The 26539-nt window shown below is 37.1% G+C and overlaps 1 protein-coding gene across 1 annotated transcript; it reads left to right on the top strand.

Annotated features, from left to right (window-relative positions):
* The first annotated feature begins 1206 nt into the window (after positions 1-1206).
* Positions 1207-26539, top strand: LOC119782199 (N-terminal EF-hand calcium-binding protein 1-like). Its single transcript, XM_038283051.1, has 12 exons — positions 1207-1498; positions 8877-8901; positions 14508-14616; positions 17228-17253; positions 17445-17542; positions 20790-21045; positions 21134-21213; positions 21974-22027; positions 23291-23403; positions 23558-23635; positions 23749-23840; positions 25354-26539. Exons 1-12 carry the CDS (start codon positions 1382-1384, stop codon positions 25380-25382), a joined length of 1077 nt encoding a protein of 358 aa, XP_038138979.1. The 5' UTR covers positions 1207-1381; the 3' UTR covers positions 25383-26539.

Here is a 26539-nt window from a genome sequence, read left to right as displayed (position 1 = left end):
AAGCTTACTTTCCAAAAGAAGATTTTTTCACTATGTCAGACTCACCACCCGTGAGTGAAAATCGGGACGAGCACGTAGGACGGCCTTACGTAAACATATGACCAAAAGGATTGACAATTAGGAGGCCCACTTATTTTGATGATCCACCCAGAAAAAGAACATCCTCCACTATATCTTTAGGTCTTTTGCATTCTCTATCAGGGTTTCTTAAATTTAGACCCCTATGTATACTATACTCGGAGAAACTGCAGCCACTATCATGTTTTACATTTGATGGGCAGTGCTAGCTTTCCAGTTTACAAAGGAACATGTACATCCTTTTTCTTCTGAACCCAAAACATTCTTTCAAATAACGTTAGTTGGATATAACTTTATATCCAAGTAACGTCTTCCTATGGGCAACGACTTGAAACCACAAACTAAACTGTTCATAACTTATTTTTTATGGTACCCCAATAACATGTAGGTGAATCACTGTCCCCCAGACATCCGTGGTTATATTTTTTATATTTATATTTTTTAAAACAAAGCGGAGGGATCCGCGCGCCGGACCGTAGTTGTGACAGGCAGCCCGAGCCACTGCCGGCTACGTTCTACCCCTTCTATTCATTCGGCTAGCTAATCTGAATGGTTAAATTCCATTTGGAGAGCGAGAACATCTGTGGTAGTAGCACTAGACATCTTCCAGGCATGTGAATAAAACTAGCAGCAGTTCAGTGGACAAGATGAATGAATGTTAGCCGGTGCGCGCGGATGACGTCATACACACTCTGCTTTGTTTTTAAAAGATATAAATATAAAAAATATAACCGCAGATGTCTGGGGGACAGTAATTCGCCTACATGTTATGAATGCTGATCTACCATAAAGAACAAATTATGAACAGTTAAGTTTGTGCCTTCAAGTCGTTGCCCATAGGAAGACGTTACTTGATAACGGAATATCTTCAGAACAGCTCCAAATGACACAAAACTCATATGGCTATAGAACATGATGTAATAACGTAAAATCAAGGGCCAAATGGAAAAAAACGGTGTTCCCCTTTAAACGAGGGGTACAACTTTGTCCAGATGTGTAATGTTTATTTGATAACATGGGTTTATTCTTATTGGCAGATGATTGGTTTATCAAACTCCTGAGTTTAAAAGATAAATATGTTATTCTGCTGGTATCGACTGACAGACAGAGGGCAGCAGAAGCAGGGTCCAGCTCCTCCTGACTGGATCACACAAGACAAGCAGCATCAGCATCACCACCATCATCATCAGCATCACCCTCCATTCTCGGTCACAAGGACAAGCTCTGCATCCAGAGCCGCACAGGGAACGGGGACAGTCTTTTTCATTTTCTGTAGTAAGAATCCTTATCACAAAGCAGCGACATGTTGGCCTGCACGGAGCTGATCACCATGTGTCTCCAATCCGCCAAACACGAACACCTGAGAAAGCAGCAGGAGCTCGACCATAACCAGAACCAAGGCATCGCTTTATTCCAAGATGTGAGTAAACACCGAGGCGCTCCAGCCGCAAAATGCAGCGTTTCCATTTATCTGTTCAATGCGTCTGCAGCTGGTATCGGATAAATGAATCTTTTGAATGTTTGGATCCTATTTAAAAGGTCTTCACTTTCTGCAGGGCTTTTATTTCCTCTCTGTACATTAAGACTGACTAACTGTCCTTCACTCCTCTTTATGAATGGCTCTCACTTAGTTAAAACATGCTCCATTCACGGCACTGTTACGTACACTGGAAAAAGTGTAGCACAGAGTTGTTCATTCAAGCTAATACCTACCATTGAATACAATGTAAAATAATTGACTTGGTTGTGAAAGTCTATTTTTTTGCATTCTGAGGTGTCAATTTTGATTCAGACTGAATTAATAACAATTCTGAAGGGAAGAAAGCAAATATTTTGGTTCCTCTCAAAACGTGATTGAGTCACGTGACTCAATCTGAGTCACGTGAGAAGAAGTTGGGGAGAAGTGCTTGGAGAGCTTCGTCCATTTTGGCATGGGGAAGAAGGAATGATTAACGTCCTAGCGCCTCATCAAAGAATAAACCTGCGGTAAGTACTAAACTAAGCTGATGTAAACGGGTCTTAACAAGCCTACAATTGTATTAATGCAAAAGACTGAGTTAATGTCACCTGGTTAGCAAGCTGAAAGTCCCACCTAAATGTGGGTATCCCAGTAAATGCTTTCTTTTTCGCCGGGTTAAATGTGGTGTAATTTCTGAACTTACACGTATTTCACGAGAAATATAACTATGTGTACATTGTTCGGTTGTAGCTGGAATTAATCAAGGTAGGCATAATTCGTTACCAATCAATAGCTTCCACCACGGTTAGCTCGGCTACACGGTGAACTTTACTAGCTTAACCCATGTAAAGCCATGTTAGCAATTAGTTAGTCTAGTGCAGGGGTCGGCAACCCGAGGCTCTGCGGCTCTGAGTGGCTTGGGAAAATAAATTACTAAAAAAAACTAAGTATTTAATTTAAGTCAGTGGCCTCGCCAAACTCACGCTACCGCCTCGCCAACGTTCCAAAATAAAAAATAAAAAAACCCCCAAACCCCTGAAGTTTTAATTCATTGCCAGGCCCAGACATTAAGACAGAATCGGTCTCCGCCAGTCACGTGACATTTGTTGCTAAGACGCCATTTTAGGTGGAAAAGGCGTAGTGTACCGCGCCTGAGGTAAACAGATGAGTAATTTTCTTTGATCATCCGAGGAGACGTGTGGGGGGGGGATGACGTCTTCGTCGTCATCATCATCGGTGAACTATATCTGAAAAGGTAATTAGTTAATTAAAACTGATAATAGAAAATTAATATCTGCCTCGTGTGCGCTGACATTGTTGTTTATATGTTATTGTTATTGTTATTGTTATATGTTATTGTTTTTTCGTCGTTAAAAAAAACCCGTCATACTCGCATTTGAAAGAGACATTCAGACATTGTGTTATTTTTTCAAGAATTCAAAATGTGTTCATTAGATAAAATTTTATTTTCTTTGTAGCACTTTGTTGATTTCATAAGCAACCCACTTTTCTTGTTTATACAAAGTATAAAGGTAAGAAAAAACAATATAAACAGTTTCTAAAGTCTAAAAAAAAAAAAAAAAATACTACTTGTTCTTCTTCCTCAAAAACTTATTTTTTACAGACTTAAAAACTTCTAAAGACGAGGGAAAAAATATTGATACATTAAAATATCCCAATATCTTCTTATGCTGATATATTGCCATTTAAAAACACCATATCAATCTCTTTTACTAATGAAATATTGATATATGTCATCGTTATGCTACGAAATCCCCAGAAAATTCACAAAATTTCACCATATTTTTATGTTGATATATTGACGTGGTATCGTTCTATTTTACTAACAAAATCTCACAAGAATTTGCAAAATATCACGAGAGTTTGTAAGAGAACGATGAAATTTCATGAGATTTTGAAAGTAAAATAGATCGATACCGCGTTTTTAAAAATCAATTTGATATCAGCATATGAAAATATATTTGAGTATATTATTTTTCAAAGTGTCAGAAATGGATAACAAAACTGCTATTTTCAATGACTACTTATTTTTGTCCAGCTTTAACATCGGTATCGATATCGGTTATCGGCTACAGTTTTAAAATATCGGCATATCGGATATCGGCCAAAATCCCAATATCGTGCATCCCTACCATTAAACAGTATATAGTGATTAATGAGGTGTGCCAGACTGCAGTTGTTCAGTTGCATATTTCATATATTTTGCCTCAGGTCTCCCAGAAAGATCAAGCCGAGCAGGAGCTGGAGAGGACCATCATGGCAGTCTTCGTCTTCAGAGAGAATTCAAGCCTTCTACAGCAGCCCGAAGACGTTGGGATTGTCATTGATGGTGTGGAAGTCCTCAATGAGCTGCCTTCTGTTGCAGCTGGAGTGGCAATGCTCTTTGGACTTTGCTATGCTCTTAACATGAAGTATCCACAGGGTTTCAGGTTCACCTTTGAGGCCCTTCAGAAGATCCTGATGGAGCTTGGTTCCAACAAGATGACTTCCAAGATTCGCAAACTCAGCGGTGAACTCAAAACTGCACAGTAGTGTATATTTGTGTGTGCTCAATGTGTGCATGTAGTTGCCACTTGCATCTATTTAAGAGGTAGACCACCTCACAGCACTTTGTTATACAGGCTCACGGGGTCACTTTCATGGAGGGCTTTTGTTGAAATTTTAGTTCTTTCATGATGTTTAGAGATGCAACATTCCTTCAAGTTCAGATGTGTTTGAACAGTTCAACAGTGGATGCTTTCTGTCCATTTAATTTTGCTTGATAAGCCATATTGTCTTTATTTCATTGCTCTGATGTAGAGCAACAATGACATGTTTATATTTGTTTGTCTGAACATGCAACTTTTTTTTTGTCCTTTTTTACTTGAGGAATAAATGGCTTAGAAAAAAACTGTTGCTGGAGTGTGTTAAGTGTGATGTGAGTGATGCAAATTGTTTATGAAACCAAGTTTATGAAATATGAAAAAAAAAAGACTTTCATGGTGCCAATGAATTAACTGGTGTTAATGCCTGAATATTAGTTTGGTGCAAGGTATATATATTTGATGGGTTCAATTTCAATATATTAGTTTGGTTCCAAAACTAAAATGTAAATAATTTAACTTGGATAAAGGTGAAGAATTAATATTGGGTCACGTAAAGTAATATGGTTGGAGTCAATATTAAATAGTCATGTTGTACCAAACCACTTTATTTAGATTCTGTGAAGTCAAATATATTAGATGCAACAAATGGACATCAATTTTTTTAATTTAAGCTGGGCCACACTTTTTCCAGTGTAAGAAAGGTGAATGCATTAGTGAATTAGGAAATAAAACATTCCTCTAACATGCAGACTGCTTATCTGTTAATCCTTTCTGATAAAAAAAAAAAAAAAAAATAATGAAGCCTTTCCATTAAAAAGCTCCAACAGAGCCTCCTTTTTACACGCACAGAAGTTTTGAATTATTTATTAGGGTTTAAATGTTATACCAGAAATGGTTCACTGCTTTGTCATCTTTTAAAACGTGGAGTTTTTTTTTTTTTTTGTATAAGTTGTTTTTCATCTTATAAAATCATGCACCATAGGAAGAGAAAACTGTTTATACTTTGCATACTTTAATTAGATCTTCAAAAAGCTAGATTTATATACTATAAATTGAATTCAAGAAGGATTCAGTTGTTTAATCTGATTGTATTTCATTTAGAGGATGCACCACACCACCGTGTATAATTTATTTCTGCCTCAATTATTTTTAATTTTATTTCAAGCAATTTTATTGGATGAATTAAACTTTGATTTATATGCATACAAAAAGGATCAAAGTGTCTATCAGTGCTATCTTTACTTCACAAAAGCATGCTTGCAGTATATGTAATCTGCAATGAGCATGCATTTGGTTTATCCTTTTTTAAGAGATCGTTACACATGATCTAAGTGGAAAGGAATATATTTCATTCAGCTGTCGTGATCTCTTTATGTTGCAACTCCAAAAAGATGGAGTTGAGTTGCACTGAATAGATTTCCAATATGAAATCTACCCAACACACACTCACCCACACACATGCAGAGACCTATTTGCAGCATCTCACAGGAAACTGAGACAAATGTGAGGTTTTGAGTCTCAGTAGAGCTCTTTATATATATTTTTTACTTTATCATGCAAAAACCTGTTAGTCTGTTGGGTTTTAATTTTAATTAAATTTTCTTTACATCCCTGAGAAAAGCTTTTTTGGCTTTTTAATTATATTTTTCCTCAGCCCTCCATGTTTTTCATAATGATTTACTATAAAAACAAATACATAAATCCATGAGGTAGTCATTCTGATTCAATTTTTCTCTTTGAGATCTTCATAATTACAGTTTCAGTATGAAATCCATCCTCCTTCCCAGGAGTAAAGCAGTCCATTGAATTGTCCTCCCAGGTTTCTTCCTCTGCTCGGTTCATTTATCCAGTCTCCTAGACAGCTTTCTGTCAGCTGTCTTGTGTGGGATATGAACTCAGAGACACTGTGGGGAGGTTTAACAGTGAAAGTGCTTCCTGACTCCCCCCATACGCCAACATACTGTAGCAGATTGTCAGTCCTCTGCAAGGTTTAGCTTGATTCTGTCACAGAACCCCATGATAACTGTGTCTCTGCCCTCTCACTGTGAGTACATCTGAGTGCAAATAAAAAAAGATGAAATCAGGATTTTTACTTTTTATGAACATGTTTTGTTCTTTGATAAAAATGTACAAAATAAGGAACTAGAGCTTCTTGCATAAGTATTCTTACAGAATCTTTTTCACATTACAAATTACAAACACAGACTTCTGTGTGTTTTATTTGATTTTATGTGACAGTCTAACACTAAGTGGGATGTAAAAGTAGAGTGGAAAGTAAAGGTTTTCAATGTTTAAAAAAAAAATAGTTTTATAATTTCAAGCAAATGTAAAATCTGAAAACTGTGGTATATGTTTTAATTTGAGTCTCCTAAATCAGCACTTTCAGGAACCCTTCAGAGTGAAATCCCTGTACAAATGCAGGGAAATGGGTTTAGTGGCATTTGTGTTCAATCTATAATTAGGATTGTTTTGTAGTTAGCTCCAATCATTTTCCATTAACTCTAACCATGTCTCCTGTCTCTGCTGAAGAAACATGTGACCAAATCATGATGCAGCCACCACCTTGCATTACACTGTAGATAGTGTGTTCAAGGTGCAGTAGTTGCGAGCTTCTACAAGCTAGCTGTGTCTACTGCATGGATTTGGCTGATGGATAAACAGTTCATTCAATTCATTCAATTAGGTCAATTTTGTGGGATCCACTACCTGTCTAGAAGGTGTTCCCTCCTTTGCTGTGGATTTCTGCAGCTCTTCTAGAGAGCTTATATTTGAATGCTGCTATTTGATGTCAGTTAATGCTCTGTTTGTCTTTCCTGTCAGTTAGGGATACAGCCATCTGTGGACTTGCAGAAGAAATATACTTTTATTTTCCAAATGATGGATTGAACAAGCTGTCTGAAATGTTCAAAGCCTGGGCTCTTGTTTTATAAGCTAAACATGCTTTGAACCTTTTCAAAATGTTATGCCTGACCTGTTTGTTGTTTTCCACAATTTAATTGATGCTGTTGTTCAGAGTACAGCTTCACAGTACAGCTAGATGTATACCAAGATTTTTTCTAAGATTTAGTGAGATTTTAGTTATCTCTAAAGACAGTTGTTTGATTTGGGTTTTATTTAAGGGTATCCAGGTAAAAGGGACTGTATAGAAATGCAAACAGTTTTTTTGAAGACTTTGATTATAAAAAGAAAAGTCTGAGAAGTATGAAAAAGTACAAAGCACCGTACATTTGATTAGAATGAGAAGAAGAAGGATTTAGGTAATAACATTTTTATTTGGTCTTGCTTGCACGTTTAGATGAAATTGTACAGAAAGAAAAAGTTATAAAGAGCACAGAAAATGTCATCATGCACCGTATTAATAATAACATATAAATGAGGTTGATACTCCATATCGTGTTAATGGGTTGATTTACAATCAAATTGTTTTGAACCAGTTAGTTAGCCTGCAGTATAAATCTTTTTTTTTTCTTTCCTTTTTCTCAGTTTATACCATTTGTTTTATTTCCCACTCTGGTTTATATCTTAAATATAGGAAACAAAGTATAATTACTGCAAGTACATAAAAGTTTTGCATAAAAACAGTTTGTATTTACAAAATGTTTTTCAGTTCTTTATTTCTTTTGGTCAAAGTCTTTAATGGACCATTGAGGAAGCCCTAAAAATGTACCTGCAACCTTGGAGCCACACTTTCAAGATTCATTGACTACAGCATTGATTATAGGTCTCTCTCTATTTGTTTAAAATTATATTTATTTATTTTTTAGGTTTTAAGCAATGCTGGATCTAAAAACTTGAAGTACACAGCAATAACTGAAGTCTTCAAACTGATGAAATTGAAGGATGTTTTCTTTTTTTAAGGCTCACTTTGATGATACAATCAATCTTCCAGCACTAATCTGTTCTGGTTCACTCAGAGTAACTGAGTGGAGAGAAAAAGATGGAAATATACAGTGCAGCACCTTTCATCACACTCACAGCTGGAAAGTCCTTTGGTCCACTTGCTTGGTCCAAACCAGAGGACGTTAGTGTTGTTAATGCAGCCATAGTGTCCTGAGGTGTGGGGGGTGAGATGTCTGGTTCCTGCTGTAGCATGATTTAATAAACATAAAGGAATACCGGTACCCTCCTTTGAACCGACTGATCACAGCATTTTGGAGACATTTTTAGCAGTAGGAGCATTTTTTTCTGTCAGCAGAGTCAAGAAAGCACAGAAGATATCTGTTTGAAATTCTGCTGTGTCACAGAAAAATGTCAGGTTTTCATTCCATAAGATATCTTACTTAAGATCAAGACATTTCATCTCCTTTAGATCTCATCTGTTCATGAAAGAAGGAAAAATGAAGCAAAATAAATCCTTCAGATTGACATGAGATCTGTGTGATTTATATGCATCTTTAAATACATTTTATACCATTAAGTATTTATACTGAGATTAAATTATTCACAAAAAAGATCTATTCACAAACAAGAGACTTCTGAAGTTATTTCATTTAGTGCTGCTAAGACTGTTTTTACATGATGAAAATAATTGAAATATTTTTATAATATAAGTTTTGTGGCAACAAATGTGTGCTGTTCCCTGTTAGTAAAAAGTTTAATGTGTGTTCCCCAAACAGTTACCCAGGACTACAAGTTTTATTTCTAAGCCTCTTTTAAAATATCACTGCTATTTCTGTGGTATATGTGTTTTTGTTGTAACCTATGACTTGCTGATCTTTTTGTTTCTGTTGCAGATTTTTCGTCGGGCAGACAAAAATGGTGAGCCCCTCTTCTATTTGATATAATGGAAAAGAGATTACTTTTTTAACCGATTTTGCACACCAACATCTATGAAAAAGATTTGTTCATAAGTAAAGCTTTATGTTATTGCTTTGTCTGCCATTGACAACCCCTCCGCTGCTCTTAACAACCAAATTCATCTGCAGATTTGCCTCGATTTTGTTTGTTTTTTTGAGATTTAACAGGATTAACCGCAACAGTTAACCCTGAAAGTATTGTTTGCTGTAATGCACTGTCAGAAACAAAGAACTGCTTGTTGCAATGAGATGTAGACATAAACAGTGGTTGTAAAAGTATTTAAACCCTTTGAACTTTTTATTTGACTGCACGCTTAGGGTTGCTAGTAGGCAAACTACTCTCACACTATCAATTAGCCTGCATTCGTCTTCAGGATTCTCTTAGGATCGTCATGTAGTTCGATGAATTTTCCATTCGTCTTTGACCTTCTTCCATATCCCTGCAAAAAAAAAAAAAAGAAGAGAAAAAAAGCAGTCCCCAGCAATCATGGTGCCCCTACCATGTTTAACTCCTGGGATGTCATTTAAAAAGGCCTGAGTACATCTATACATGCATTTATCCTTTTGCTTTCTCATCACAGAAACACACATGCTCTTGAACATTTTCATAAGGCACTGTAAACGTGGAGGTAGAGGAGCTACAGTAGGGCAGAAGAACTTTATGCATAAAACAGACTATTATAAATGTTAATGCATAATATTAAGGTTCCCAGTTGAATTATTAATTCCTAATGCAGCTCATCTGAGACACATTTCCTTCTTCCATGTCACTCTTTTGATAGAATGATTTGTAAGAACTTCAAACAAATACTTCCTCCCCATAGGAAAACACGGAGCATTTAGCTCTGCATAAAAAGCTGTCCTAACAAACACTGAAATGTTTTCCGCCTAATTTTTTATTCATGCGCTACATCCCCCCTGGTAGTGGAACGCAAAATGCAGAAAGAAGGCAAATGATTAATGCCTGTATAGCATCTATGAAGACTGTGCACTTTCCTCTGAAGGAACGCTGAATTTGAAGCATAAGAGTGAATTAATGATGCAACGTGTGGTGCAATGAGCAGGGGTCGTCTGGGGCTTGTCTTTCAGTGATACAAAGTTAAAAAAAAATTTGTTTGTGAATTATGGATGAAGAAAACATTATTTTCTTTCCACCTAAGCTTTTGTGATAAATAAAAGGGATGGGAGGTGGTTTTCTTTTCTTTTTGCATGGAGCTGAGTCTTACATTATTGTTCTCTGGCTGCTGCCAGCTGAAGCGTTTCAGTTTAGGCTAACCAAGCATATTTTCTAAAGTCTGTTTCTGCTCCGACCTTCCTTTAGCTCTCAAACTGAGCATGTTAGGTTTTGTTATCATTACTTTGCAGCAGAGCTCAGTTTCTGTTTCCTCTTTAAAATTAATGATCCTTGCATCCATAGGAAGAAACAAAATTGCCTTTTTTGTTAGTAGCATCTGTATGGGCTGCCATAATATGCCTGGGGCACCATGCATTCATAATTTTATAAGTGTCTAAAATGCATCATCGCTTTTATTAGGGTTTTTGAAAAGCAGATGTAAACTGTCTGAATGCAGCAACATACAAAAAACGTCCCCTCCATTATGTGGAAAAATAAACTACTTAGTCTTTTTCACTGCTTTGTTGTCTTGCATCAAAAGGTCTATAAAGAGATGTTACAACACAAGTCTACAGAGTGATATGCTCTGTTTTGACAACACAGCTCAGATTTTTTACTCAAAGAAAACAAAATCATGGGAAAATCTTTTAGGCTTTGAACAAAAGACTTAAGAAAAGTCTTAAGAAGGAGGGAGGTGAGGACTGCTTTAAAAAGAATGTTATATATCCATATAATAAACCTTAAAACAAAAATTATTATAAATATGATTATAGAGGTAATCCATACCGAAACAAACGGAAGGGTTGCATGATATTAGGAAAACATAGTTTCTCAATATTAGTGTCAAATACTGCCGTCACTCTTTTTTACATTTCTCTCGCTGAGGTGTAGAATTTAAGATGTGTCAGGTGTGGCCAAATATACTGCTTGCCTGCAAAGTCTACATGCACCACAAAGAAAATTAGAGCATAAAAAAACAAAGTATTGCCTCCAATATTAAGTCAGAATTCTCGCAAAAGTGCACATGCGTAATAAATATTTTGCAGCAGTTTCATTTAAAAAAACAGGTATACTATTCTCCATGCACAGTTTTAACATTTTATGCATGCAGATTTAATACAATGAGGACCCCAATATGTCACATCCATGCACTGAGAAGGTTTTAGGCATTAGAATTATCCTTAGAGAATGCAGTGATGTGCAAAAATACTGAATCTTCAAATGGCAGTTGATCAGAGGAAAACCTTCTCCTTTCCTTAATCCTTAACTCTTTGGTTAAATATTTAAGGTATAAAATCAGCATAAATTAGTAGAACACATATGGACATACATTCAGGCTATAAAGTGCTAAAAATGCAGCATACTTGAGTGGCTTTACTCTGCTGTTTTATTTTGAAAGCAGGGTTTACTTTGCCTGTTAATTTTTCGTATATTTCACCACTAAAACATCACTTGCTGGAGGATAAGTCCATATTATATCATTCTGCATTACAGGAATGCAGTGGTGCAGAGGAGTAAGTAAGTCTTTAGAAGGAACTAAATGAATTGTTCAAAAATTATTGTACAGCAACACTGCTGATTAAAATCAAACCAAAAGCAGCAAAAATTGGTTTAAAAACCTAGGATTTAGCTAATCTTTTGCAACATGTACAGCTGGTGTTGATATTTGTTTAAAATATTGAGAACCAATAAAGGCAATATATTTCTTTGGCTCATAAAACATTATTTTAAGGCTAGGAACATTTTTGTCTTCATTCACATTTTTGATATTCACCTGAATCACACTGACGCACATTATGACTCATTAGTGATGCTTTTCTTGCAGCTTTATACCCCCCTAGGGGAAGAGTTAGAGAGTCTGTGAAAAAAATTCTGAAAAGATATTTTCCTTCAGGCCACACTTTGCACTGCAGTTTTATTGAGGGTGATGTGAGGCAGGTAGGTAATTACCTTGCTGCTGTGGACACTTTAATTTCCCAACAGACCTGTTGGTGCTCTTAGATTAGGTGCATTAAATTCTGCAGATGAGTAAGAAAATGAAATCTCTTACTCTGAGTGATGATTGATGACACTCAATAATTATTTTCTTCACATTGTCATATTTAGCAGTAGATTAAACCACTTCAATGACGAGATAAGTGAAAATAAGGAGCAAAACAAGCTAAATCCACATAAAAACTTTGGTTGAATTACTTTGGATAATACATGCTTCTCTTTTTTCTTAGAAACATACTGGATTGCTGTGTACAGTAGTTCTGAATTGGGGATGTTCAGCTTATTTTAGCATGAAACTATAGCGGCCTCTAAAATCTGCATAAGCTTGATTAAAACCTTCATTTGGTTTTATCATGCAATTATGTGGTCTTCCATTGGTTTGTTTTTATTATCATTTTTAGTGATATATAGGCAGCTCAGTGTCTCAGTCTTAAGTATTCATAAATGCAGTTTCATTGCATCCATGTATACTTTGTATAAAGTGTGAGGCTGCATTGAAGCCTGCTTTACCTTTTCGAAATGACATTTTTTGTTATTGGTTTCATAAATTGAATGGAAATCATTGAAGTACGCTATATTGCCAAAGGTTATCGCTCACCTGCCTCGATATGAGCTTCAGTGACGTCCCATTCCTAATGCGATGTCATCCTTTGCTGGTCTGCTAGAACAGCTCAAACTGTTCTGGGAAGGCTGTCAGGATTAGGAGTGCCTTTATGGGAATTTTTGACCATGCTTCAAGGATGCATTTGTGAGATCACACACTGATGTTTGATGAGAAGATGTGGCTCTCTGCTCTAATTTATCTTAAAGTTGCTCCATCTGGTTGAGGTCAGGACTGTATGCAGGCCAGTCAAGTTCACACTGTTCCACACTGGCCATCCATGTCTTTATGGGCCCTGCTTTTTTCTCTGGTGCACAGTCATGTTGAAAGAGGAAGGGGTCAGCTCCTTGGGAGCATGGAATTGTCTAAAATGTCTTGAACTAAGGAGCCAAGCCCAGTTCCCATACCATAACCCCCCGTCCACCGAACTTTACACTCAGCACAATGCAGTCAGATAAGTACAGTACTGTTGTCCTAGCGACAGCCAAACCTATAGTTGTACATCAGATTTCCAAATGGAGAAGCATGATTCATCTCTCCAGAGTCTCCAGTGGCGGCGTCCTTTACACCGCTGCATCCAACGCTTTGCATGGGCGATTGGAAACCCATTCCATGAAGCTCTGTTTTTGGACTAATCTGAAGCTTGGAGATGTGTAGTGAATGATTGACTGCAGAAAGTTGGTGACCTATTTGCAACATGTGCTACAGCATCTGCTGACCCACCTCTGTCAGTTTACACGGCCTACCGCTCTGTTTGTTGTCATTCCCAAACACTGACAGCTGACTGGGGAGTATTTAGGAGTGAAGAAATTTCACGACTGGATTTGTTGCACAGGTGGCATCCTATCACAGCTCCATGCTAGAATTTACAAGATTCACAAGATCCTGAGAGAGACCCATTCTTTCACAAATGTTTGAATCAACAGTCTGAATACCTAGGTCCTTGATTTTATACACTTGTTTCCATCCAATTATTTGGATGGTTTAGCATATATGGTTAATCAAAATATGATTTTTTATTTATTCAATATAATTACCAAAATATATGTTCTTACAAAATTGATTAATTTTTTCCTAACGCGATTCAACAGAACCTCGATCAGAACAGACTGCATGTTCATACTGCTTGTTGATATTTATTGATCATTTTTTTTCAACATTTCTCTAAAGAAGAAATGACCACCTGGTTCAGAGAGTTAAGCTTGCAGTATGTTTTGCCCTCAGCTCTGTGTTTCTATCATAGCTTTGATCCAAAGAACAGTTAACACTTGTGTACTGTGCCATCTGAGCTGCTCTGAATTTTAGGCGTCTCACTGGGTGCGAATCCAAACCAAAGCTCTGCTTCTGAGGGAATCAGATGATGAGTCAGAGATGTAACAGACTGTAGTTACTCCTACATCATTTACAGCATGAAATAGTGATAGAGAAATTAAGATCCAATTCTTTCTTACAGGTTGATCTCCCAGTTCAGGTCAGAATTAGACCTAATGTTACATCAGGGGGTAAATTTTGGACTTATCCAGCTAAATTGTGCCCTGAGCCCTCCACAAATTCAAATTTCTTTAGTTTTTTTCCAGCAAAAAATGTTTTACTAATTAAAAGGTAATGGGATGATAGGATTATGAGACATGCATGTCAGAACGCTGCAATACTTCTTGAATAAAGCTGCTGACTCCTCACTATAAGCCTATACTTCTGAAAGAAGTGCTTTGGGAGAAATTCTTTTTTTTCTGGGGATTAAGTTCATTTTTAAAAGCCACAACGGCATTGTTTCATTATTCAGAGTGATGGACAGTCTTAAATTGAGTTTTGGCTTCAGTGAAGGATGACTTTTTTTTATTGGTTGGTTCCCTTGCAGATGATGGGAAGCTCTCCATGGAGGAGTTCCAGTCCTACTTCACTGATGGCGTCCTGACTGAAGAGCAGATGCAGGAGCTGTATTACTCCATCGACAGGCAGCAGACAGAGTAAGCTCTCCTCGATCTTTATTTGGGTCTCATCCAGCTCTTCTGCTTTCTGCAGCATCTCCTGCTCTTCTGCCGGTTGGCAGCAAGACTTAATTTCTCACTTCAAGGAGTATCCACAGAAAGCCTTCAGGCTGGGATAATGCAAGAATCAGTGTTTTAAAGTGCAGTGAGAAGAATGAAAAAATTAAAATATAGCTCAAACATTGATCTGACTTTCGGCCTGCAGAGCAATGCCTTAGTTTCATCCTCAGTAAGAAAAACTACAGAAGATAACCAATTTAATACTCCAACTGCATAGCAGCCTATTATACTGATTTAAGGCATGCAAGTGATTAATGATTGCACCTCAATTAAAGGTCACATCACTGCATCAGCTCATAATAACTGTTTCCTAAAAAAAATGCAGATGGCTTTCATGAGTTATGAGTCATTACAAAACTAAGAATAAAAAAAACCCTGAAATAAACTAATATAATCACATGAAAATGATGGGATCATTAAAACAAACACAACATAACTGCTCTGATTCTAAAGGTTGTTTGCTTCCTGCTCTCGCAGTCAAATAAAAAAAGCGTTAATAAGATGAAAAAGAAGTGAATCTGCACAAAGTTTGAAATGGACTGAGAAAGCTCGCTTCAAAACACAGCTGAACCTTCAATCCTGATGTATTCCTGGAGTCTTAGCACCACTAATAGGAGCTGCAGTCGCTGTCAGCCTAAAATCACCAGAGGTAACGCTCATTACTTTGGCAGAAATGCTCACATATACAGCTGAGCAGCTGATTATGAGGTAGCAGAAAAATCTTCTTCTCACATAGCACATTTTGGACTTGACATTCTGCTACTCTACATTACTTGAGAAATGAGGCATAGGCCAGTTGGAGTACCGCTGAGGAAAAACACCACAGTGTGACAGGGTTAATATTGTTAAATAGAATCTCTTTGCACTTTATTTAGCAGAAAGGCTACAGGTTTACTGATCAAACATGTATTTTATCAGTCACCATGATATGATCTATTATATGTATTTATGGCAAAAGGCTATTCCATTTTTTTGCAGTACTGCTCTTTATAATGCAACACAGGTATAGGATGATGATTTTAGGTGTCCAATTATTTGCTGAACTCACATCCTGTGTTTTGCAGACTAAGTTTTGAAAACAGCATGACTTTATCAGGAGTATTGAATAACCCTAATTTAGTTTTCACACGACGATTGTTGTTTTTTTCACCTGTAATATTTCCAAACAGCTACTTTTATCTTTCTGTTATCAGAAAATGTAAGAAAATGTCAAATGAAAACTGTCAGGCAGTGCACAGCAGCAGGTAGGGAAGGGGAGCAGTGCATTGCATCCTGCTTATACCTCATCTGACTGTGGAGCTTAAGGTTTGTACTGTGAGGGATTTGCACAAACCAGCCAGAAAACCACTGAAATTTTTCAAAAAAAAGTCTTAATTTATTCCCAAAATGATAAACTGGGCCCAAAAACAGAGGTCAATAAAACAGACTTCAATTCAGGCTTTAACATAAAGAACTCAAGCACAAAACTAACCTAAAAAGGCCCGGTGGCGCCAGTGTACGGCAACCAGCTTCTGTCAGTAAGCCCCAGTGCAGCTGTGGCAACAATGTAGCTTGCCACCATCAGTCTGTGAGTGTGTGCGTGAATGGGTGAATGAATGTAGTGTAAAGCGCTTTGGTCAAGTCTCCTGACTTGAATAAAGGCACTTTATAAGTACATGCCATTTACCATAAAAAATAGGACATGAGGGAAACTTAAATAGTCGCTGATCAGACCACTGTTGACACACAAGGGGGGCAACTGACTAACAAACTAATAAACAAATAAACTTAATTAAACAGATAAATAGTTGCCAGACAATAAATACTTTTTAAATTGAACTAATTAACAAAATTACCCAAACTAAGAATATTTAAACAAATGATAAACAAATTGCCCTTCCCATTACAAATGGTTTCATCCGCTGATTAGCCTGCAACCACCAATTAAGGAAAGCTGGAGCTCATTGCAGCCCTCCACCAGCTGCCGAGGAAACTGGCAACTCAAAGAAAAAAAAAATTCATAAATTGCATCTTGACAAAAAAAAAACAACAAACTGACAAATAAAGTTAACTAAATGTGTGCACTGGAAAAAGCTAACTTAAAGTCAGGCTAATGAAAATATATGAAATGTGGAACTCATTTTGAAAATGAAAAATGAATTAAAAAAAGTTACCACATCAGAGTGTGACAGCAGGCTGCCACAGTACTTATATAAATGGATGTAGTTTATTTGTGTGTTTTCAAAATGAACAATGAGATGAAAAATATGCTTTTCCGCATATTTTACTAAATGATTTTTTTTCTTGGAGGTGGATTAGAGAAATTTTTTAATTTATAGTATCCAAACCGAGAATAAACCAAGTCACACACTTCAAATTCCCCTTAAGCTTAGCTGCAGATCTAGGCACTGTCTTCATTTTTGGCCGTATGTTTCTCGTCACATCTTGACTGAAGTCCTTTTTTCTGTGATCTTGATTTCCCTCACTATAGAACTTCTATTTATAGTAAAGTTTGCAGACTTCTGAGCCTTGTCTTTGTATCTTTTCACAGCAATCTGGACATAGAGAAGCTCTCAGGTAAGAACGTTTCCTTACAATGACTCTGCTAATAAATTATCTTAAATATAGTTAATGTTTCTGCTTAAACTGCTCTAAAACGATGGCTATAAATTGACAGCTATTCAGTGCCTGAAAGCTATTTGGTCAGTCAGCTCTGTCGGTCTGTTGGAAATACCACTGATGGCCTAATTATTGTTTTGGTCCCACAGCTTACTTCGCTCCTCATCTTGGGGAATATGTCAACGTCCTGTCTGCACTGGAAAAGCTCAACGTGGCAATTTTAAAGGCAATGGATAAAACTAAAGAGGTAGGTGATGAAGGCTTTTGTTAGTTCTTTGAACTTATTAATTAATAAGATTTATTCCCACATTGTCAACAGAAATGTTGAAACAATAACCCTCCAAAAGTTTAACTGCATTTTTCATCTATTTTGTATCTGTTAGCACCTCATCCATTCAACTTCTACTTCTACTTTTGTTTCCTATTAAAAATAGTCTTTCAGCCATGAGCTATAATACATTAAGATGAGGAGTCCTACTTTCCTTTCTATTTTCTATTATTATTTTCTGTTTTGTCTGCAAGATCTAAAAAATTTAATTTAATTGAAATGCTATTTTTTGTAACTTCTTATTAATGAATCTCATTCTTTACAAGAAGCAAGTTTATTTTACCTTTAACTGCCACACTTTTTTAAAGCAGAGCAAACTTTACGTAGGTGGAGCTCAGAAAAATTGATCAAATTCTCTTGGCCTGCCCCTTTCTTTTGTTGAAAAAATATATAATGACGGATGGAATCCTGCTGATGGGGAAAAACTGTTGATGTCCTTTCTTCCTCTTTCTATCTTCTTCCTTTAATATGACGTATAGATGACCAGCTGGATAACCCAGCAACTATCAAGTTAAGGCACATTCAGAATTAATTTATAAAATATCCAGAATACAGGGGCTACATATCTGAGGTATAAAAACACTCCATACTTGTTAGGTATAAGCCATCATACAATGGTGATAACAATATTTTGGAGCTTTTTGGATGTGACCTTTTAACATGTTGAAACAACATAGGCTGTTCCACCTGGCACTGCACAGCCGTGTGCATCAGGGGAGGGAAAACAGACACCCTAAGAAATCACACAAAGCTGAGATGAGGGATTTTAAGATATTCCTCTTTGGGTTTAAATGTCTGCTGTCAGCTGATCTGATGCAGTTTTTTTTTTTTTTATCATGCATATACTTTATGTATGATTTAGCTCTTAAGTTTGAACTCAGAAACAGAGGATTTCTATATGATTTCAGAATGATCAGATTTCCATTAACATTTAGCTGCCATTCCTGTCATGCAGTCTTTTGACTTACCGGTAGCTTTTCATTCATCTGCAAATGCAAGGAAAAGATGTTCCACATTTTATACAGGTGAAGGTTAAACAACTTTTTCATTTCTGCATTTTCAGGTATCAAAACCTGGTAACTGGTTCAATCTTCAACCTTGAATTAAAGGTGCAAAAAAAGAAAAAAAAAGACCCGCCCTCTCCACTTGTACATGCACAACCCTGTACCTGCTCCCGAGAGGGAACTCCTATTAAACACGTGCAAGAGCGTGCACGAACCCATTTCTCCTTGTGCACGCTCTGTTTAAAATTTGATGTCTGCATCACTCATACAAGCTTACTTTACAAAAGAAGATTTGCAATTTTACAACTATGTCAGACTTACCAGTTTTAAGTGATAATGGGGATGAGCACGTAGGACGGCCTTACGTAAACATATATAAAAAAAAAACATCCTGCACATCCTACTGCGCCAGATAGTGATTAGTTTAAAAATGTGGCACGGTAGAATAATTGTATTTGGATGGTCAATAAACACATGCTTGGAAGTTATAATAAGGTGTTTTTTTTAATCCTGTGTGATGCAGCAGTTTATTTTCAGAGATACAGAGAATGCAGGATATCGGGGAATAATAGATGATGATTACCAAGGGTGACAAAAGCCCAAGCAGTCCTGCTGGTCTGACGTCAGATGTCCTATGGTCATGTTTGAACTTTCTCCTCTCCTCTCATACTCTGATGGCATTAGAATCATAGGAATGTGCTTTTCATTTCTCTTTTCATCATTTGTCCTCTACATCTCCAGCATGGTCTCCCTGTCTACCATGTTTTTCTTTCCTTCTTTGAAGCCCTCTTAGAGGTCAGGATTATTTCGTGTTGCTGATGGTTGATAAGAAAGCTTTTCTTTTTTTTGCACTGAAGAGAACAGGTTATGTTTTGTGTTCTTGACATCAGACTTTTTGAAGAAATTGTTAAACGAGTCAAAACTAGGTAAGAGGTGTGATATGCATACATTCATATCTAAGGGATTTAGTGATCATTCGACGTTCACAAAGAAGCCAGGACTACCTGGTAAGAGCTCATGTAACTTATGGAGAAAAACATGACGACTCTATGCAGAAAGTACAGAGGCTGGAATTTGAAACCAGAAGCTTCTTGCTTCAGTTCTAACAGCTGCTATGCACTAAATCTGAGCACTGAGAATAGGCAATAGCCACCTCCCTGAGGGTAGAATAAATGACAGGCCTTATAGCTAAAACCACAGGTGTGCCAACGTATCAGATCTTCTTGCATTTTAGGTGGGAAAATATATAGATTAAAATTTTTTATGATGACCTTATGGTGGCTGAACTGAGTCATTATTTGCTTTGTTGTTTCAGGTTTGCTACTGCTCACATTTTTTTTAAATGACTTGGAGGAGAAAGTGAGAAAAGAGTAGTTTTATTGTTCATGTGGAGATACTTCTTTGCCACAGAAAAAAGAGCATGTTGGTTTTAATAAGCCTGATGGACATTTTTCAAACAATTCCCCAACATGTTTCCCTTTACACCCATTTATTGTTGCACCACAGTGAGAATGAGGAGGCTTGTTATCTGCCAAAAACTGTGCTGGAATGAACGTGTTCTTATCTCTGGAAACAGCCTCTATGCTGAAGCTTCATAAAATCATGTGTCTCTCTATGGAAAAAAGCAGTAAAACCTAAAGCAACATATTCACATCATGAATATTTGATTATGTGGGTTAGTCTAGGTTTTGCTTATGATTGGATTTAGGAACTCAGCTGCCTCTTTGGAAGAAAATAAATCTCAACATTTGTACCAAAGAGAAAACATCAATTCTCTCCAAAGATCTTACTGGGAATCAATTCAAAGCTTGGAGCTCTCCACTTCAAACTTTGCTTCTTTTTTCTACTGTTTGCGAGTTTGGATTGCTGTCCCATTAAAAGATGCAAGTTGCCTTTTTTAAAGTAGTTTTCTAATTCATAATTATACTTAATCACATCCATCTGTGACTATGGCAGGAAAGCAGCCAGAGAAGCAGAAAGCCAATTTTAGATGTAAGAACAATGTGTCCATCTCCTTTTAGAGTTTATTTCCACACAGAAAAAGAAGCTGATTAGTTGTATCTTTAAAGATACAACTAATCATCTCTTTAAGATCATATGTGATTTAATTAATATATATATATATATTTTTTACAGTCTCTTACTTCTTTTTATGTCTTTAGGAGTATCAGGGCTCATCTGTGCTGGGTCAGTTTGTCACTCGGTTTCTGCTGAGGGAAACATCCTCCCAGCTTCAGTCCTTGCAGTCTTCTTTGGACTGCGCCACAGAAGCTGTCCATGACAACGGCTACACAGGGAGGATAGTGAAGAAGCCAGAGGACCTTCCTATTCAGAGGGTCACCAAACGACCCAACCGACGTATCCAGAAGAACATGTGTCTCTCTCCTACTGACCCGTACTCCGGCATGCTAACCACAGGTGCCTCTTTGCAGGCAAACCTGAGAGATAGAAAGCTGACATTTCTCAGAACAGTTATGGTCTGCTAACACTTTGTTTCTGGTGTCAGGGGTCAGCGTGGAGCCAGAAAACCCCTGGAGCTCCCAGATCAACCAGCTGGAACAACTCATGGATAAACTGGACTGTGAGGTGGGTGTAAAATCAGCTATTCTCGATTCTCCTTCCAGCATTTATGTTCAGGCAAGATTCTTGTCTTAAAGCAATAGCTTCATATTTTAAAACTAAGATTTTTTGCCAAAATGAATAGTTAGTTAATCTTTTATTTTGCTACTATCAGTGGTGTAGTAACATGTGACTGAATGCAGTCATATAAAAAAAAAATCCCCTTATGTCTTTCATGGCAACACTTCAGGAGGTTTTCATTAAGTCAGAGAGTTAATTCTGCCAGGGAGACCCATTTTCAGCCAAATGCTGTGCAATGTAACCACAATGATATTCACAAAATACCAAACGGACGTTCTTAATATGAGTTCTATATAAGTAGGTCTGTATTCGACTGAAATTAAAGCAGGTGGCCGATTTAAGGGAAGCAGCATTACAGTGCTATAGTAGATCCATTTGTTTGGGGGCATCAATTTTAAACTTAGATTCTGTTTTAGAGGAAAGATATCAGGTTTACTGGGCTCTCCTGCCTGCATGGTAATAATAATTATTATTATATGGATTACAGATCTCTGTCTTGCTCTGGAGAAGTGTAATATAATTTACTAGAAAGCTAATGTGACTAGTGCATTTTGGAGACAATTCAATTCATATAGCAACTGTGGAGAGGAAAACTCCCTTTAACAGAAAGAGACCTCCAGCAGAACCAGGCTCAGCGAGAGCGGCCATCTATGAGGGCGACTGCTTAAAAGGAACAGAATTTAATTGAATTTATCTCCATTTTCAGAGTCCCCGTCTTGAACCTCTGAAGGAGGACACTTTGGCAGGGACATATAAATCGGTGAGTCTGTAACATGGGCAGATTGTTAGACACAAGTTGTTTCACACACACAGTATATAATGTTAAAGTAAAAGGCACGCATGGAGACTAAGTTCACATACAATCTGGAGTGATGATAATACAAACAACTGCAATGAATATTAACCTAGATCGGTCTCAATTCTCACAAATAAACATTAGTGATCCATACATGCAAAGGACAAGATCTACACATGCACAGCACGATTCACGCAAGCGCACAAGATCCACACATGCAATTATTTATGGACCTGAAATACTTTGGTGAGTCTTGTTCTGTGCTTGTGTGGGTCTTGTGTGCTTGCGTGAATCATGCTGTGCGTGTGTAGATCTTGTACTGTGCATGTATGAATCACATATCGGTATTTGTAAAAATTTAGACCGATCTAGCTCCATAGTCTTGGGGCTATAATCAAACCTGGGACCTTCTTGCTGCAGGGCATCAGTGCCGTCACTGTGCTCCCCCATTTCCTAATAATACAACAGAAATAAAAGAAAAGATGATGATCTTCATAATTCCTTGTTTTGTTTCATATAGCAATAGTGCGTTTCATAAAGCAAGTTTATTGGAAACTAAGTTTAATAAACCTGCTTTGTGAAACAGACCCCTGGTTGGCAGAAGTGGATGGAAGAGCACAGAAAGCAAGAAATAAATGGTCACGGTTAATGTTTCTAAGCAACTAGCTGTATAAAGCATTAACTTGACCCTGATTTTGCTGAAACACAAATAATTGATTTGGAAAATGTTTAATTTTATTTATTTTTTATTTTCTATTCATATAAATTTGTTATAATATTTTTTTAAATCAGCATTTTCTAGCAAAGATATTTCACACATGGTTGGTGGTTTTTACAGCTTGTGTCCCCTTGTAGGATAACAAAGTCAGAGGAAAATCTTTTCTAATATTATGAAGATAAAAAAGTGATATCTGTTCGCCTATTTTGGTGTAGCAGCAGTCCTTCAAAAGAGGGGCCTTGATACATTCGAAAGAAAAACAAGACATCATCCTGTCAGCCCAGACATGGTCAGGTAAACTTGGATCTGAGAGAAACTAGACAGTTTAGATATTAAAGGGATCACTTCAAAAATGGGTAAAAAACAAACAATGTGCCGACTATGAAAGAGAAAAGGTTTGGTGAGCTTTAATGTGAGTTTTGTTTAAAAAAAAAAGAGTCACATTTCTGTCATCCTTGTTCTTTGTGACTAGAACTACAATGTTGACATGATTTATATATTCTCCTCAGAACATCCTTCTGGTTCAGAAGCAGATGTCTGTGAAGGAGAGAGATGTGGAGCAGTTTCAGCAAGCTCTGAAAGTCTACACAGATGCCACCAGCAGCCAGCTTAATAACCTACAGTATGTCCTTCTCTCTGCCTCTGCGCTGTTTATGCCTCAGGATCTTTCTGTGATTTCATGCATCCATCTCAGACTGCTTCAGTTCTCACAGATATTCAGCTCAGAATCACTCCCACTGACCTCATTTTCTCTCTTTCTACTTCAAATTAACCAGCATTTCAGTCCAAAACCTGCCAGACAGATCATGCTTCATCATGTATGAGTTTTGGCAGGACCGTCTCTCCTGGATGAGGTTTGCTCTATTTTTTCACTTTATATCAGTCCAATAAAAACATATACCAGGAAAAATGAGCTGCTGATAAATTCACTTTGAAGAGACTTATAGTTTTTTATTTGCATTAACAGCTACCTGCAGTCATCTATCAGCAAAACATTTCAGCGCTGCATCATTGACTCGCTGGAGGAGCCAGAAATAGTCTCCACTATGCTTCTTCCAGGTACCACCTTACAAAATGAATCTCTCTCTACTTAAATTTGTCTACTGCATATCACATATGGGTAAAAATGCATGGTTTGATTATTACGAAGTAATTTGGTATCTACAATAGACAGGTCTAACCATACTATCGTGGTGTGTAAATGGTCATAAGGAACCGAGCTCGGCACGGTTAACTGATCCAAGTTCGGAACGGATCAGTTTTCAAAAGGGTAGTTTAAACGGGGCTAATGTCTCTGTGTCTCATTCTGAGAAGACCTTAGTGTAAAGATGGAGGGATAAAGTCAACCCACTGTGGTTACGTCTTAAGCCGGGTGTACACTGTGCAATTTTTTTCAGTCGTTGCACGCAGCTGCTGCTCACACTGTATGACTAACCGCAGGGTTTAGTCATACAGTGTGAGTTCACAGCTCACGATTTATGTTCGGCCCGACGCTCTCATGCGATCTACCTGCTCACACTGTACGACTAAAAACCACGTCGGACTCTGCTCCACAGCGAGATGGAACTGCTCTGTAGCTTTCTATCCTGAGGCCAAACAAATAGAAGAGGGATATTAAGCTCACTATGGTGACCTTGGCAATTTGTGCAATTTTGTACTGAAAGAAAAGGCGACGACGTATTTGGAAAAAAGACATGGCTGAGCAAACGTGGCTACTACAGTCCATCAATTTTACCGACAGAACTGCATTTCACTCATTGCATCCCTGCCATGCTGCTGTGTTTACATCTGAGAGGAAGAATAAAAAGAAGAATCCTTCTTTGCGCATGTGCCCTGAGCTATTTGCCCACGACATTCGGGAGAAAATCAAACTTTTATGATATTCTCCCGACCTCACGATTCCTGATTGGGAGGTGGTCTTGAGAGGCTGATCGCCGCTCGTTACCCCCCTGTATACTACACGACTTACGACGCATGATCAGGCTGAAATTCGGGCTGATCGAAAGATTCTCGCACGACTGGAAAATCGCCCCGAAAATCGCGCAGTGTAAGTCGGGCTTTAGAGATGTCATAGAGACAGCACACTAACAGTAGACCTTTCTATATTGTTGTTCTTAGAAAAAAAATGGTAAGATAATATGTTTTATTTTCTCTAGAATTTTGAATCAAACATCAGCTTGTTTGCCCTTAGGGTTTTTCATTCTGGGAATTTTGAAGGTGCAACCAAACCTTGGTGTAAAAGAAATAGGTTTCAGTATGTTTCAATTGAACACAATGAAAATTATGTTACCGTTAAAGTTCAGAACCTGCTTGATCAACCTTGTTACCAAGTTTAAAGTAAGTATTAACTGAGGTTTTACACATTTTAAGCACCAACCAGAGGTGAGCAAGCTGTATGTCCCCTCTTTGATTCTGATATTGGAAATCTAGAATGGATGGAGAGCAAATCTTGATCACTGTATGAAGGTGTTTCCAAATACTACCATAACTATTGTAAGTCTGTTTCTCAGTGTTGCTTCTTTGTAAGGCTCTCACAGAGACCAAATCATTAACGACTGGCTTTACTTTTCAGCTTCCTGGTGGATCATGAACAATAACTAAACCAAAAACATAGCTGCTTAAAACACCACGGAACCAGAAGAACAGAGAAAACGCTTCTGCATCCTTTTGGTTTGATGCAATTTGTTTTCTTTTGGCATTACTTGGGGTTGTTTTATAGCATTTTACTTCAGCTAAAAAGGAAAGCTGAGAAAATTTGCAATAAAATGGAAACAAACAACCATCTCAGATTGCAGAAAAAAAGAAGAGGTAAAACTGTGCTTAACTGAGCAAACCAGAACCTAATGCTTGCTTCACATTCACATGCACATTTTAATCTACTTACCATTTTGCAACACAAGAGAATATTAAAGATATGCATGATTACTTGTTTTATTTTATTTTTTTCTGCATCCTGCAGTTGATAGATACAAATTGCAGCAATTTATAGAAATAAAAAGAGAAAATATTTTGGTTCCATCCACTCCTTTTTCCTCCAATGATAGAAAAAACAACAATACTAGTGATTTGGTTTGCTATGTCCTCTTGCTCTCCCTGTGCTATTGTGCTTTGTTGTCTCCTTCAAAGCATTCGCTACCAGGCATCATTTTTGCAGCACTCTCATAAAAAACTGCTTCTGAATAGTGATCTGTATCTTAACATTTATCGTCTGTGTCACTCCTGCACTTTAAAAAATAGATATATATGTTGAACATGAACATCGTTGTGAAGAATGAGATTTTTTATTTTGTCTTTTGTAAAATTATTCTGTAGTTGAGGATAGCTAAGAGAGATGCTGGTGAGGAACAAGTCACTAGGTAATCATACAGTTTTACTGTACTGTTACTCTCAACATTAAATAAATCTAATACTCTACGTATGCAGTGTGTCATTAATAGAGATTAGAGGTAAAAAGATATAAAGAAATTTTTATTTAGGAATTAATGATGGACAAGTTCTAAGTCATATTACAGCAGAAAGAATCCCAGTTAGGATAGCATACTGTAGATAAAAAGCTGTTGGACTGATGTAAGTGTTGTGTTACTCTGGTATCTGTACAGTGAATTATGTCACATTTGGGATATTTTATGAAGAATTAATGTATTTATCCATTTACGGGAAATGTTTATTATTTCTTAATTGTTTTTTTTTGCAGTTATTTTAATTATTTTTTCCTTTTCTCTGGCATGAATTAAAGATTGACTGAAAAAGAAGACAAA

The sequence above is a fragment of the Cyprinodon tularosa genome, unplaced genomic scaffold (genome assembly GCF_016077235.1).
Source record: "Cyprinodon tularosa strain WSP-4 unplaced genomic scaffold, ASM1607723v1 ctg19, whole genome shotgun sequence".
In the NCBI taxonomy this organism is placed as follows: domain Eukaryota; kingdom Metazoa; phylum Chordata; class Actinopteri; order Cyprinodontiformes; family Cyprinodontidae; genus Cyprinodon; species Cyprinodon tularosa.
This window is presented reverse-complemented; position numbering and strand designations above follow the sequence as displayed.